The sequence below is a fragment of the Leopardus geoffroyi genome, chromosome B4, assembly GCF_018350155.1.
Source record: "Leopardus geoffroyi isolate Oge1 chromosome B4, O.geoffroyi_Oge1_pat1.0, whole genome shotgun sequence".
NCBI classification, from domain to species: Eukaryota; Metazoa; Chordata; class Mammalia; order Carnivora; family Felidae; genus Leopardus; species Leopardus geoffroyi.
In genome coordinates, this window is record NC_059341.1 from 65,149,424 (window position 1) to 65,162,914 (window position 13,491).

General features: G+C 43.7%; 1 protein-coding gene across 5 annotated transcripts in view; it reads left to right on the top strand.

The window, feature by feature from the left end:
- Positions 1-2,736: 2,736 nt before the first annotated feature.
- FGD4 (FYVE, RhoGEF and PH domain containing 4) overlaps positions 2,737-13,491 on the top strand; it is a 248,462-nt gene continuing 237,707 nt past the window's right edge. For 2 of the 5 annotated variants that reach the window (XM_045465984.1, XM_045465985.1), the window contains exon 1: positions 2,743-2,888. Coding sequence is in view for 1 of the 5 variants with exons in the window: in XM_045465986.1 (XP_045321942.1) it covers positions 3,176-3,341 (166 nt within the window). In the remaining 4 variants the exon portion in view is untranslated. Of the gene's footprint in view, positions 2,889-3,070; positions 3,342-13,491 lie in introns of those variants that run through there. The other 3 variants (XM_045465995.1, XM_045465983.1, XM_045465986.1) reach the window with 3 other exon arrangements.

Below are 13,491 nucleotides of genomic sequence, written 5' to 3' on the forward strand. Positions count from 1 at the left end.
TTTCTCCTGAATGTTCTTTTTAGGCTGTATCTCACTTATTAGGGACTAGATCAGTTGGAGACTGGTTAGGTTGTTAAAATTAAATTGCATGTTTGTTTAAAATATTTAAATCAGAATTAAAAGATATATCAATATACATAAAACTTTTGCTACAATGCGAAATATAATTATGGATAAAATTTAAGGAACATGAACTAGTCTATAGTCTTGCTATGCATTTTTCTAGTCTGACCTTACACGTTAATTCCTGGGAAAGAGGTGATTCTGGGCTGCCAGCTCCTCTCCAGGAGCTCCACCATGGTGTGGGGCTCCAGCTTCTCCTCCGGCCCTTCTGCATTCCAGCTGGCAATTAGAGGACTAGAGAGTCTCATGGTGAGGGTGCAGAAGCCAGGCCCGGAGGTGACACATACCACTCCTGTCCACAAAATTTTGAAGAATGTGGTTACATGGCTCTACCTAACTGCAAGGGGAGGTTTAAATCAGTCCCCTTGTGTGCCCAAGGAAAATGATACAGGAGTGGGTTAGCATCCCACACTGTCTCAGCCACAGAGATGGGGTGTATAAGCACCCGTGAACTGTGCTTATCTCTGTGTGTCGGTATCCAGTGCAGTTCTCATTCAGTATGTGCTAATTAGTGGCAAATCTCCTATTAGCTATATAGATCAAAAACACAGTACACAAAGACTATATGTATTAGATAATATTCAATATTTTGTTCTACTCTTACCTAAGATAACTTGAGATCAAATGACCCACTCGTTCCATGTTGCAAATCATAGCCATTAACTGTGAAGTTCCTTAAAAATGGTTTTTATCAGAAAATAGTAAGCAGCAGTAACACTGATAGAGGTAATGTCGGTTGATATGTATGTTATAAAACATCCCATCTGAAAATACAGACATCCACTGATGTGAACTGATACTATATCATTAGGCAAATGTGAACAACTTTGAACCAAGATAGAAATAGAAATATGTACACACTACTCAAAATATCCAAATAAGGGAGCATAAAACTGCTGCCCCAAATACTTGTAGTAAGGTACCTTTTTGCCCCAAACAGATGTGTTTACTGTAGTCCTCTTTTGACAGAGAAAGCATTTCTCTCTCTCTCTCTCTCTCTGTGTGTGTGTGTGTGTGTGTGTGTGTGTGTGTATGTTGGGGAGGGGAGTTCATCAGTAACCAGTTCTCTAAAAAAGAAGATTGCCAGCATGTTCTCACTTAAAAAAAAAAAAAGGTTACTCTGAGCTAGGTTGCTAGTACAGTAGTATTGATTGCAATACTACCTTTTTATGGAAGCAAATACATTATGTTAAACTTTGTATTTCAATTATGGTTAACTCGCGTATATGGAGTAAAATCTATTTCAGTATTAATTTATATTTGAAACTACTATTTAAATTATTTCCAGTACCATATGGCATAGTATATAAACTTTTAAAATAAATAAATGTTTATTTATTTTTGAGAAAGACAGAGCATGAGTGGGACAGGGGCAGAGAGAGAGGGAGACACAGAATCTGAAGCAGGCACCAGACTCTGAGGTGTCAGCACAGAGTCCGATGTGGGGCTCGAACGCACAGTGAGATCATGACCGGAGCCAAAGTCAGACGCTTAACCAATTGAGCTACCCAGGCACACGAGTTTATATAATTAGGTGCAATGTAGTGATACGGATAATAAATCCAAGGGGAGCAAAACCTCCTTTCAACAAGGTGTGAAAACTTAAAAATCAGGGGGTATTTTCTTCTCAGGGGTATGTTTATTGATGTAGCAGCCAAGGAGATTGAGACAGTTGAACTGCCCTCTTTAAAGTTTTCTTGAGAACTGGGTTATGAGCTACACTCCAGGGAGCTGGAGATGTTAAGCGGGTGAAGGACCATTTGAATAAATGTGGAGTGGCTTCCAAGGTGGAAACCATGGTTGGGGAACTTTTTCAGCTTGAGTTGGGGTTCTTGGAATGCTGTTTTTTCCTCTCTGGATATATCTGTGATTTTGGAACGCAGCCTTTTCATTATCAGAGAGAGTAGTGAATTTTTAAATGCACGTGAGCAAACCAATTTAACGTGTATTTTCTCCAATTTGCTATTTAGCTGATGTGAAACAAAACAACAAATTAAATGGACCCTGCAGTGTGTTACTAATAAAGTCCTAAAAGTGTTCAAGGTGATGGAGGGTCTGATCCTTTTCTGGAAACCTGTGGATTGTTAGTTCCACCTTTTACTTTTCCTTCCACACATGCCTTCGTCGTCTCTGGTCTGATGCCTCTGGTAAGACAATTTGATTCAGTGAGATAAGGACAAGACATTGATGCAGAAACTCGAGTAGGGATTCTAGCAGTGCTATGTGACCCAGTGTAGGTTCCGCTTCGGTTTCCTGATCTGAGATACTTAAGTCACCGGGTAGCTCTACGACCATAAATAAGATTATAATCAAGGGCTCGGGACAGCGGCCTGAGGCGCACGTGTGACCCCAGGCATGTGGGTGTGTAAGAATGGCGAGCCCTTGGGCAGCGTTCAGAGTAGCTGTTAATTATCTTCTCTTTCTCCTCGAGACCAGCGCGCGGCCGGCAGGCGAGCGCGGCTGACCCCTTGAGCACCCCAGGTGTGTGCCGCGCCATTCCTCTCGGCCAATGGGCTGGCCCGTGGCGCGCCGGGCGGGGCGGGGCGGGGCGGGGCCGTCCCGAGGAAACCGGCTCAGGAACCGCGCCCAGGGCGCTCCAATCGGCACTGCGAGTCCTTGGCTGCTTCCCCGGGAGGAGGCGGCCGCGGCGGCGCTGACTGTCTGTACTCTGCGCTCCCGGCGCTCCGCCCCCGGGACCTGCGGGCGATTGGCTCCAGCGAGGAGGGTGGACACAGCACGGCTGGCCGCTGCAGTGGCCGCGTCAGGTGAGTGCGGGAGCCGCAGCGACCGAGGCGTTGCGGCTGCGGCAGGAGCCCGAGCCAAACTCTCCGCGCGGCCCTGAGCGTCCCGGGAAGGAAGGCGCGGCGGCGCACTCGCGAGGGGCGCCGAGCAGCCCGGGGTCGCCCCTCTCGAGTCGCGCCGAGTGTGGCACGCAGGCGACACCCCCCCCCCCCCCCACGAGGTCCGGTCCCCCCGAAGGAGCGGGTCGAGCGCACACTTGCGGACGGACGAGGGCGAGGGAGAGCGCGGAGCTGCGAGCGAACCCGGCGCGATGAGCGGCGAGGGCGGCTACAACTTCAGGCGGGTGGCTATCCGGCGGAAGTCCAGTCCGTCCTACCTGCCGCCCGGGACCCCTCGGCCCTGGAGCAGGCCCTCGCCACACCTGGGACGGGCCGAGCCGGCCGCCTTCAGGAGCCAGGCGCCCGCAGACGGCGCAGGTGAGTGTCTCGAGGGGCAGGGTTGGGCGGGGGCGTGGCCGCCGGTGGAGGAGGCGCCGGGCGCCCTGCAGGTGTGCGGGTCTGCGGGCTGCTAAGGGAGCCAGCTGGGGGCAGCTTCCCAGACGCCGGAGCCTGGCCTTCCACCTTGACCGGTTTCGTCCCTTCCCCCAAAGGACCTTGGGCAGGAACTCACAGAGGGCTGAGTATGCCCTGGAGGTCACTTATCAGGGAATTCCGGAAGTGTAGATATAGCTTAAAAAAAAAAAAACTTAGGAAGTAGTAAGGCCCATTTTCGAGACCCTGAAGTTTAAGTTTCTTAGCTAAATTCCTGCTACGGCAGACCTAGTGAAGGACTACTACGACACATGGGGGAGGCTGATGTTCTTCTTAGTCCGGTAGCCCAGCTGTTGGGTAACCTCCGACCAGCTATCCTGAGTGCTCTGGTTTTGGCTGTTGAAAAATACGCTTGACCTCCACTCTAATTGTGAAAGTCTCTCTCATAAGGAAACATGTTCCTAACATCAAGAAATGGAACTCTTATTGCTCTTTTTGTATAGATAAATCCAGCTATCAGTAATGCAGGATTTTGAGTTCTGAATTCTCATTTAATCTTAGTGTTGGCAGGAATCCTAAAGACGATCTATTCAAGCCCACATATTTTCCTTCTCCCTTTAACGGCATTCCTTTGATCTGAGGGGAGCTGGAACCTATGTGGAAACTAGGGATTTTTTCCCTTGATCTGTAAAACGTTTTTTACGCCCCACCCCCTTTTTTGTGCTCCTATCCTACGATACCAGAAATGTCTTCTGTGTAGACCAGTTATCAGGCAAAACCGTCGTTTAAGCGGCAGAAATACAAATGCTCTTATTCACTTTCACACGTTTTGATTAGGCAAAGCTGTTATGAGGGTTTAAATGGGATAAGTATTGGAGTTTTAAAATTTCTCTGTCTAGTCCTTGTCCTGAAGCAGTAGTCCTAGGCTAGAAACACATGATGGATGGTGAATTAGAAATTTACAGCTATAGTAGGTAAGGGTAGAAACAGTGATGTGAGAAAATAGGTAAACAAGTAACTGAATTATAGTTCTTTATGTCTCAATTTCCTCATCTGCAAAATGAGGACAGTGGTGAAATCATCTCTTCTAGATTTAGGTGTGATTCGCTCTAAAATGAATGGAAGAGTGTGTGCCCCCCGAGCCCCCCCCCCCCCCTTTATGTACTTGAGAGAGAGAGAAAGCAGGAGGCAGGGAGGGGCAGAGAGAGAGGGAAAGAGAGAGAATCCCAAGCAGGCTCTGCCAGGAGTCAGTCACAGGTCTCAAATCCACCAAAAGGAGATCATGACCTAAGCTGAAGTCGGGTGGTGGCTGACTTGAGCCACCCAGTCACCCTGAGTGGTTTCCTTTTTTTAATGAAAATATGTTTGCTTTGTTTTGAAGTTATTTATGAATTAATTTTTAAGTTGAGCTACCAAATTTCTTAGTCATCATCTGTTTTCAGTCTGAGGCTGATAGGATCCAAGTTCTTTACATCATCGTTTTACTTAAAATCGCATGACTTGAGTAGGTGAGCAAAAGATGAAGAGACTTCCTTAGAAGTAGGAGTGAATGGAGTTGTGGCAGTCAATAAATCTTTCCTACAAAGCAGTTGCGCTTATAGAAGAAATAGCCTTTTTCTTTTTCTTTTTAAAATGATAGGTAGGGTTTCCTGGCTGGGTCAGTTAGTGGAGCATGCAACTCTTGATCTCAGGGTTATCATTTTGAGTGCCATGTTGAGCGTAGAGATTACTTAAAAATAAAATCTTAAAAAAGCAATAATAAATGATATGTAGAATGTAGCAATAACTTTTGTAGGTCAGTTACATTGTTTTAAAATGGTTTATAAGAACTCAAAGTTTTTGCTGCTGTTATTTTCAGAGTTGAAAAGTGGAAAGTACTGTCTTCCTTGATAAGATTCTTTCTCTTTACCATAATATATATATTCTCAATATATTTGAGAATGATCTGATATTTAGATAAGTAGTCTTAACCTATTGAGCGACCACACCCTATGCAAAAGTGCTTCCTTTTTTGAATCAAATCTGCCTCCCTATTCAGTCTCATCCAATGATCATTACATAAGTAGGATCCTCTCCAAATAAAAAAATAAACCAGGTTTAATTTGCAAGAAGTGTCCATTTCTTTGCAGCACCTAGAAACGTATTTATATACGAAACCACAACATTTAGATCCATTGCATACACAGTGGATGTGACTCGTAATTGAAAAATTACTTTCCCTTTTAAAGAAGGAACAAAAACTGCGAGGTTAAGAACTTAACAGAAAATTCGGTGTAGTGATAGTGTGTTATATCTATGATTGTGAAACTGGCTATTTTTAGACTTTGCTGATTTGGTGCCAAAAAAATAAAGTCTATCAACTGCATCTTCTGTATATACCTGGAATGTGCATTTCCTGATCTAGGTGAAGCAGAGAGTTAAGATGATTAAGATATAGGGTTTGGGACTCATAGCACCCAAGTTTTAATTCTTCTTTTATTACTCGCTGTGTGAATTGGACCAAGTCCCTTAATTTCTCAGTTTCTTCATTTGAAAAATGCAGAGAACAGTACTTTATAAGATTATATAAGTAAATGGCAGAAAACAAACATTCCAGATAGTATTGTAACAAGGAATTTTTTTTATCTATCTGTGTCTGAAAGAGTCTGGCACTAGGACACAATAAATACTTGTTGAATGAATGGATACCCTCCCCCTGTGATATTCATAATAGCAACTATTTAGTGACTGCATTTTCTGTACTAAGTACTGTGCTATGTGATACACACACAAACACACACACGTATGAATTTATTTTATAACAATCTTAATAGGTAGGTAGCGGTAAGCCCATTTTACCACTGAAGAAATTGAAGCACAGAGAGCTTTACTCACTTGCTTGAAATCTTAGAATTGGTACTTGGTTTGCTAGGATTCAAATTCAAATGTGCCTGGAGTCAAAGGCAATGGTCCTATACACATAAAATTAAGCACATAATTCTACTATGGAAAAAACACATAATTAAAGGGATGTTTTACACACACAAAAATGTTCTTTTTTTTTTTTTTTTTTCTGTTGTCCTAGGGAAACTCCTTTATTTTCTTATGATCTTAGCAATAAAAATACATTTAGAAGCATATCTGTTGTAATTTATTCATCATCCAGGTGCTTTGTGGTGAAGGACTTTTCACATTGTATGATGTGCTACCTTTCTGTAAGTGGAGTTTCTTTTTCCAGTTCTCATCACAGCTGGAGTACTCAGATTTTCAACGCTTACCTCCAATACCCCGAGCACTTTTGGAGGGCTGATTTCACCTTTGTTGTGGGAGGAGGGATGGAGATTTGGGTAAGAGTGATGAGCATTTACTGTTTATTGAATGCTGTCTCTGAACCAGGATTACATGTGGTTTTGCTTCCATTTCCATAACAACCTGTAAGACAGGTTCTATTATCATTTTAGACAAGAAGAAAGCTCAAGTTTCAGAAGGTCATAACTGTAACGCGCTACAACCAGCCTAATCTTCAGGGGCAGGATTTGAACGGAGTCTCTCTGGTCTCAGTGCTCATACACTTGTAACACTAGTTCTTGAAGGTTGCCCAGGGCTTTGAGAGGCAAAGTGCAAGGTGACACCAATATGTTACATATGTTAGCGCTAATATTCTTTGTGACGTTAATAATGTATTTTACACTTAAAACAATGATCTGAACAAATAATTTAAAGATTTGTAATAAAATAGTGGTGTGCAGCAATATCGTTAATGTTTCTTGAAGCTGCTTAAAGAGGGACTTTGAAATAGGAAAGTCCTTCAGAGGGACAGGAAACAGGAAGTGTTTTTTAGTTTGGATTTCCTTCCAAGGGCAGTTAGAGTGGTCCTTTGTCTCTTAATGAACAGCCATGCCAACTTGTGAAGCTGAGGACCTTCAGAGACTTACTCCCCATTTACTTATTTGCTTGCATTTTTCTTCTGCTGACAGACACTTGGGTTCATGGATCCCACTGGTGACAGAAGAGGATGTGGGACTTTTGGGGAAGGGATTAGGGGTCTGCCCAAAGCCACTACCTCTGGGCTTCCAGGACGCTGGATGCATACCTGGTATAGTCCCAGTTGTACTGAAATTCTTTTCTACATGCATGTGCTGAAAAGTTGTTTGAAAAAGGAGTCAAACATGATGCATTTAATTTTGTGAGTGTAATGTGAGATTCACTAGATTTGAACAGGAGCCCGGAAACCTATACTTTTTATTTTTTTATTTTTATTTTTTTTTTAATTTTTTTAACGTTTATTTTTGAGACAGAGAGAGAGACAGAGCATGAACGGGGGAGGGTCAGAGAGAGGGAGATACAGAATCTGAAACAGGCTCCAGGCTCTGAGCTGTCAGCACAGAGCCCGATGTGGGGCTCGAACTCACAGACCGTGAGATCATGACCTGAGCCGAAGTCGGACGCTTAACCGACTGAGCCACCCAGGCGCCCCAACCTATACTTTTTAAATAGTACATTGGGGGATGCCTGGGTGGCTCAGTTGGTTAAGCATCCAGATTTGGCTCAGGTCATGATCTCATGATTCTGTTTGTGGGTTCAAGCCCTGTAGTGGGCTCTCTGCTGTCAGTAAGGATCCTCTGTCCCTCTCTCTCTCTGCCCTCCCCCACTAACACTCTTAAAAAAAAAAAAAAGTACATCAGAACAGGGCGCCTGGGTGGCTTAGTCAGTTAAGTGTCTGACTCTTGATCTCTGCTCGGGTCATGATCTCACAGTTCGTGGGATTGAGCCCCAAGTCAGGCTTCACGCTGTTGGCATGGAGCCTCCTTGTTGTTCTCTCTCCCTCTCTCTGTTCCCCTCCCCTACTTGAGTGCGCTCATGTGTGCGCGCTCTCTCTCTCTCTCTTTCTCTCTCTCTCTCTCTCAAAATAAGTAAAATTATAAAAGGAAAGTACATCAGGTGATTTTGATGATCTACTTGGTTTCCAAAGGTCCTCCTACTGGCTGCATCAGAATTACTTGGAGTGCTAATTAAAAATTCCCAGGGGTGCCCGGGTGGCTCAGTTGGTTGAGCGTCAGACTTTGGCTCAGGTCATGATCTCACAGTTTGTGAGTTCGAGCCCTGGGTGGGGCTCTGTGCTGATGGCTCAGAGCCTAGAACCTGCTTCAGATTCTGTGTCTCCCTCTTTCTCTGCCCCTCCTCTGCTCATGCTCTGTCTCTCTCTGTCTTTCAATAATAAATGAACGTTAAAAAAAATTAAAGAAAAATTCCCATCCATACCCTAGGTATAATGAGTCAGAATCTCCAGGGGTAGGGTTAGAGAAGCTGTATTTTTAACAAGTGCCCCAGATGATTCTAATGTGCAACCAGCTTTACTGTGAATTCCTAAACATTGGTAAACCCTGCTTTTGGTCCTCAGCACAGGTAACCAAAATTAGCAGGTGCAAAGCAAAGAACAATCTAGATGGCCCTTCAACTAGCACAACATCCAGGCCCTCTGTACTTTTTGGCAAACCTTTTGCCCATTTCTGGCTGATTCTTCATTGCATTTTTTATATCTGTTATAGGTATTTTCTACTTTGTTCTTGTTTCTCAGCTCGAGCTGTGAGATCATGACCTGAGCAGAAGTCGGAGACTTAACCAACTGAGCCACCCAGGCCCCCCCACCCCACCAGATTAATTTTCTGAAATCTGGACCTTGATCATAATCTTCACATAGTCGGAAGCATTCTGTGGCTCGCCAACTGCCTGTTATTGATGTCTATAATGGAATATTCTAAAATGGTCACCTTAGTGACTGTTGGTTAAATCGTTACCAGTAACCTCTCAGTGGGGAGATGGACCTTTTAAAATTCATACATTCGTTCTTATTTGAACTAGTCATGCATTGATCACAGTTCAGGAATTGTGTGTTTGTTTTCATGAGTAAATTTAGCATTGTTTGCAGAGCATTGTCTAGAATTAGTTCTCTGTCCCTGGAGTGTAGTTGGCAGTGTGGACATCACCAACAAGTATTCTGGGTGCCCATGATCAATTTTGTATTGCCTCCCTTATGCAAGAATACAGTGGAGAAGCCAACCCCAGCTGCTATGCCCCTCACGCGTACCAGCGCGCTGAAATTAAGCCATCAACTTCAGCTGTAGCATCTGCAAAAACTAGGGAGCTGCCACCATTCTGGGGAATGCTTGAGCCACTGTGCAGTCTTGCTGCACACCAGTACCCCATCTGCTTTGCAAGGCCGGGTTGTTCCCTGGGGCCTCTAGCAAGATTTTGTGTTAGGCTCCATGTTAAGAGTAACCCTAAAAAGTGCAATGACTTTGCGAAGAGGTTATTTGTATTTTTTAAAATGTATGCTAGTGAGCATATTTAGGAAGTGAAAAGTCAGTAGGTAGAACCAAATAAGATGCCCTGACTGAAGAATACAGGTGAGTTATGCTTACAGTTTCAAGTACAGTGCAATATAATGTGTGTGAGGTTATCAAATTATAGCCAACTAAAACCCTTGATAGAAAGAGTAAAACATACATTATTTATTTATTTATTTATTTATTTATTTATTTATTTAGCGAGCTGAGGAGTGGCAGAGAGAGAGAGGGAGAGAGAGAATCCCGAGCAGGCTCTGTGCTGTCAGCGCAGAGCCCAATGTGCACTGTGGGAGATCAAGCCCCACTAACGGTGAAATCATGACCTGGGCCAAAACTAAGAGTTGGCTGCTTTCCAGGCACCCTGAAAAATAAAACTTTTAAACAAAGTGATCTTCATTTCACCTGCAGAAAGTTGAGTGATCTATACCTTTTTCCCCTAATTTATGCTATTTAATGGTATCATTTGGTGGTATACCATGTTGATAAATGATATTGGGAGTCCAAAGGTGAATGAGACGAATGCCTTGACCTTTGGTCATTTCAATCCTAGAAGAAGCAGTAGGATGTAAAATAAACACCTGGGTATAAGTTAGTGTTGTATGTAAAAGCAGTGATTAGAGTGGTTGTAGTTCAGAGGAAGGAAATCCATACCAGGTCGGAAAAATGATTTCACTTCCAAGTCCATTCAGAGCCCTACACCAATTAACTCCATCTATGTATCTCCATTCTCTTTTCAGTTCTCTGTATCCTTCATTACAAAGCTTGCCTCCTAGAATCCCACTAAAGCTAGGGATCCTTCAGTCTTTTAACAAGTATATCAGTGTTCACTATGGACGAGGCATTGTGGCAGGGCCTAGAAATCTAGGTGAAAAGAATCCATGATAAGGGCTGATAGTATCTTTTGGAGTTGGACAAGCTTTGGAGTTGGACGGACTGAGTTTGAATCCTCCTCTAGTAATTAAGTGGTGGATTTGGAGCTCTTTTTGACTCTGCTCCCTTAATGGGAATGTTAATATTACCTACATCATAGAGTTGTTGGAAGAATAAAAGTTAATATTCTTAAGGGCTTAGAGCAGTGTTCGGGAGGTGTTGAGGGAATAACTTTCAGTAGTTTTGTTGGGATTAACACAAGTGCTATCCTCATAGTCTGGCTTTCTCTTCTAATGTATGTGTCCCTCTAATCTGGTGCTATCTCATGAGATTGTGATTGGTTGCTTACAGTTGTACCTATTGAATGCAAGCTCAAACATGCTGAGCCCTTTCCTGCTTAGCCCTCTTCTCCCGAGTCCCTGCCGAAAGGGCCTCTCTCCTCCGTCTTCCCTCTTGTGCCATCCTGAGCCCCACTTTCATGTCAAACTTCCCTAAAGCCTGGAGTGCATCACAGAACCACCACCCTCTACCTCTATTTCCTAACTGAAGTCTGCCTTCTCCTCTTCACACTGATCCTCTGATGACTCAAGTGGCCATTGGTCATCTTGCATGATCCATGGACCTCCTGGTCAGGATGTGAGGCCAGTCTTCCCGTAGCTTTCCCTGACTCTTTGTCTTCTATGTTCCTAGAAAAAAAATCCTCATTAACTTGCCAGCCAACTCCAGTTCTTCATGTTTGTCTGTTGTACCTGCCCCACCGTCCCTAACTGGAGTCATCCATTGCCATCACTCCTCAGGGGCCCTTCGAAGTCCATGTAAGGGCACAGTAAATGTGAAGTAAACAGAAGAATCCCAAACTAGCTTGGCACATCTTGGTCCAACACAAAAATTTTCTGGCAATGCTGTCAGAAAATGGAATTGGGTTCCTTTAATGATGGTGAGCTCCTTATTAATGAGGATGCTCAAAGATAGGCCGGGTGACTTAGTGGCTGTGCTGTAGAGATGGGGTGTCTTTCTGGCCTGTGCTCCTAGCTCAGAGACTGTTCTCCTGTCAGTGGTTCTTTGCTTTCCTTCTGTGTCTATATCATTTGTATGCACCTATCAGCAACGTGGGGTAGTTTTGTGCAGCGGTGTGTTAGGAGAAGCTTGGGAGTGGTATACTTCGGCCTTGTTGAGAATTCATTGACTAGGTGCCCTTTTTGTTTAACAATTGTGATTAGTCCCGGCATTCTTTTTTTTTTTTTTTTTTTTTTTTTTAATTTTTTTAACGTTTATTTATTTTTGAGACAGAGAGAGACAGAGCATGACTGGGGGAGGGTCAGAGAGAGGGAGACACAGAATCTGAAACAGGCTCCAGGCTCTGAGCTGTCAGCACAGAGCCCGACGCGGGGCTCAAACTCACAGACCGTGAGATCGTGACCTGAGCTGAAGTCGGCCGCTTAACCAACTGAGCCATCCAGGCGCCCCAAGTCCTGGCATTCTTTCTGATGCTGTGGTATGTCTGGACTAAGAGACCTTTGGAATTCGGAGGACCTGGGTTGCTCCTCTATGGAAAGACACAATGCTTTTTTGTCCAAAGTTTTGTTCTCTTCTAGCTTTGTCTCTCCCATTCTTGCTATCTTCCTTTTATGGCCTTTTTTTTCTTTTTCTGTTGTTTCTCACTCTTAGGACTTAGCTTTTGAGATCAAAACTCCTAATAAAAGTTGTCTTTTGGGGCACCTGGCTGACTCAGCTGGAAGAGCGTGTGACTCTTGATCTTTGGGTCATGAGTTCAAGCCCCACTTTGGGTGTGGAGCCTACTTAAAAAAAAAAAATTGGGGGGCACCTGGGTGGCTCAGTTGGTTGAGTGACCGACTCTTGATTTCAGCCGCTCAGTTGTGAGATTGAGGCCTATGTTGGGCTCACGCTGAGCATGGAGCCTGCTTGGGATTCTCTGTCTCCCTCTCACTCTGTGCCTTCTCTCTCTCTCTCTCTCCCTCCCCTCCCCCACCCCCCACCCAAAAATTAAAACCTTAAAAAAAGTTTTTTTAAGTTGTCTTTCTGCCCAGATCTAATGGGCTTGCTTTAAAAAACAATCTGAGGGGTGCCTGGGTGGCTCAGTTGGGCATCTGACTTCGGCTCAGGTCATTGTCTCGCGGTCTGTGAGTTCGAGCCCTGCGTTGGGCTCTGTGCTGACAGCTCAGAGCCTGGAGCCTGCTTCAAATTCTGTGTCTCCCTCTCTCTCTGCCCCTCCCCCGCTCATGCTTTGTCTTTCTCTCTCTGTCAAAAATAAACATTAAAAAAGTAATAAAAATAAAAAATAAAACAATCTGAGTGATAGATATTAGGTATGATCAGAAGCAAAATTTTAGTTTCCAGTTCTCATAGCAAAAGGTGAGACTGTGGAACATCTGATACCTGAAATCTGTCTGTATTGTTTTCCAGATCTCAATGTATTTCACCAAATCTAAAATGCACACTTTTTCACATTTTAACATCTCTGAAATTGGGGTGCTTTCCGTTGGTGGCATTTAAAAAATTGTAAGATGTTGAAATATAGATTGGCTTGAATTGTAAAATGTAACTGCAGTATTTACTCCCTCTGAATAATAGTGATGATGAAATGTATTCCTGGATTATATAACTGAGAACATTGACTAACCACTGCCTTCTCCCTCTTGTCTAAACCCAAAACATATGTTGTGTGGTTATCTCCTCTGTATCTCTGGCTACTTCTTCAGCCCCCCTAATTATAATTATTATAATAAGAGTCATAATAGCTATCATTTATTGAGCACTTACTTTGTTGGTCAGACACTGTCCTAAGTGCTTTATGTGCATAAATTCAGTTACCACAAGTCCTCACTGTACAGAAGTGGAACCAGAAGCCCAGACAGATTAAATCATTTGTTAGAAGTTCA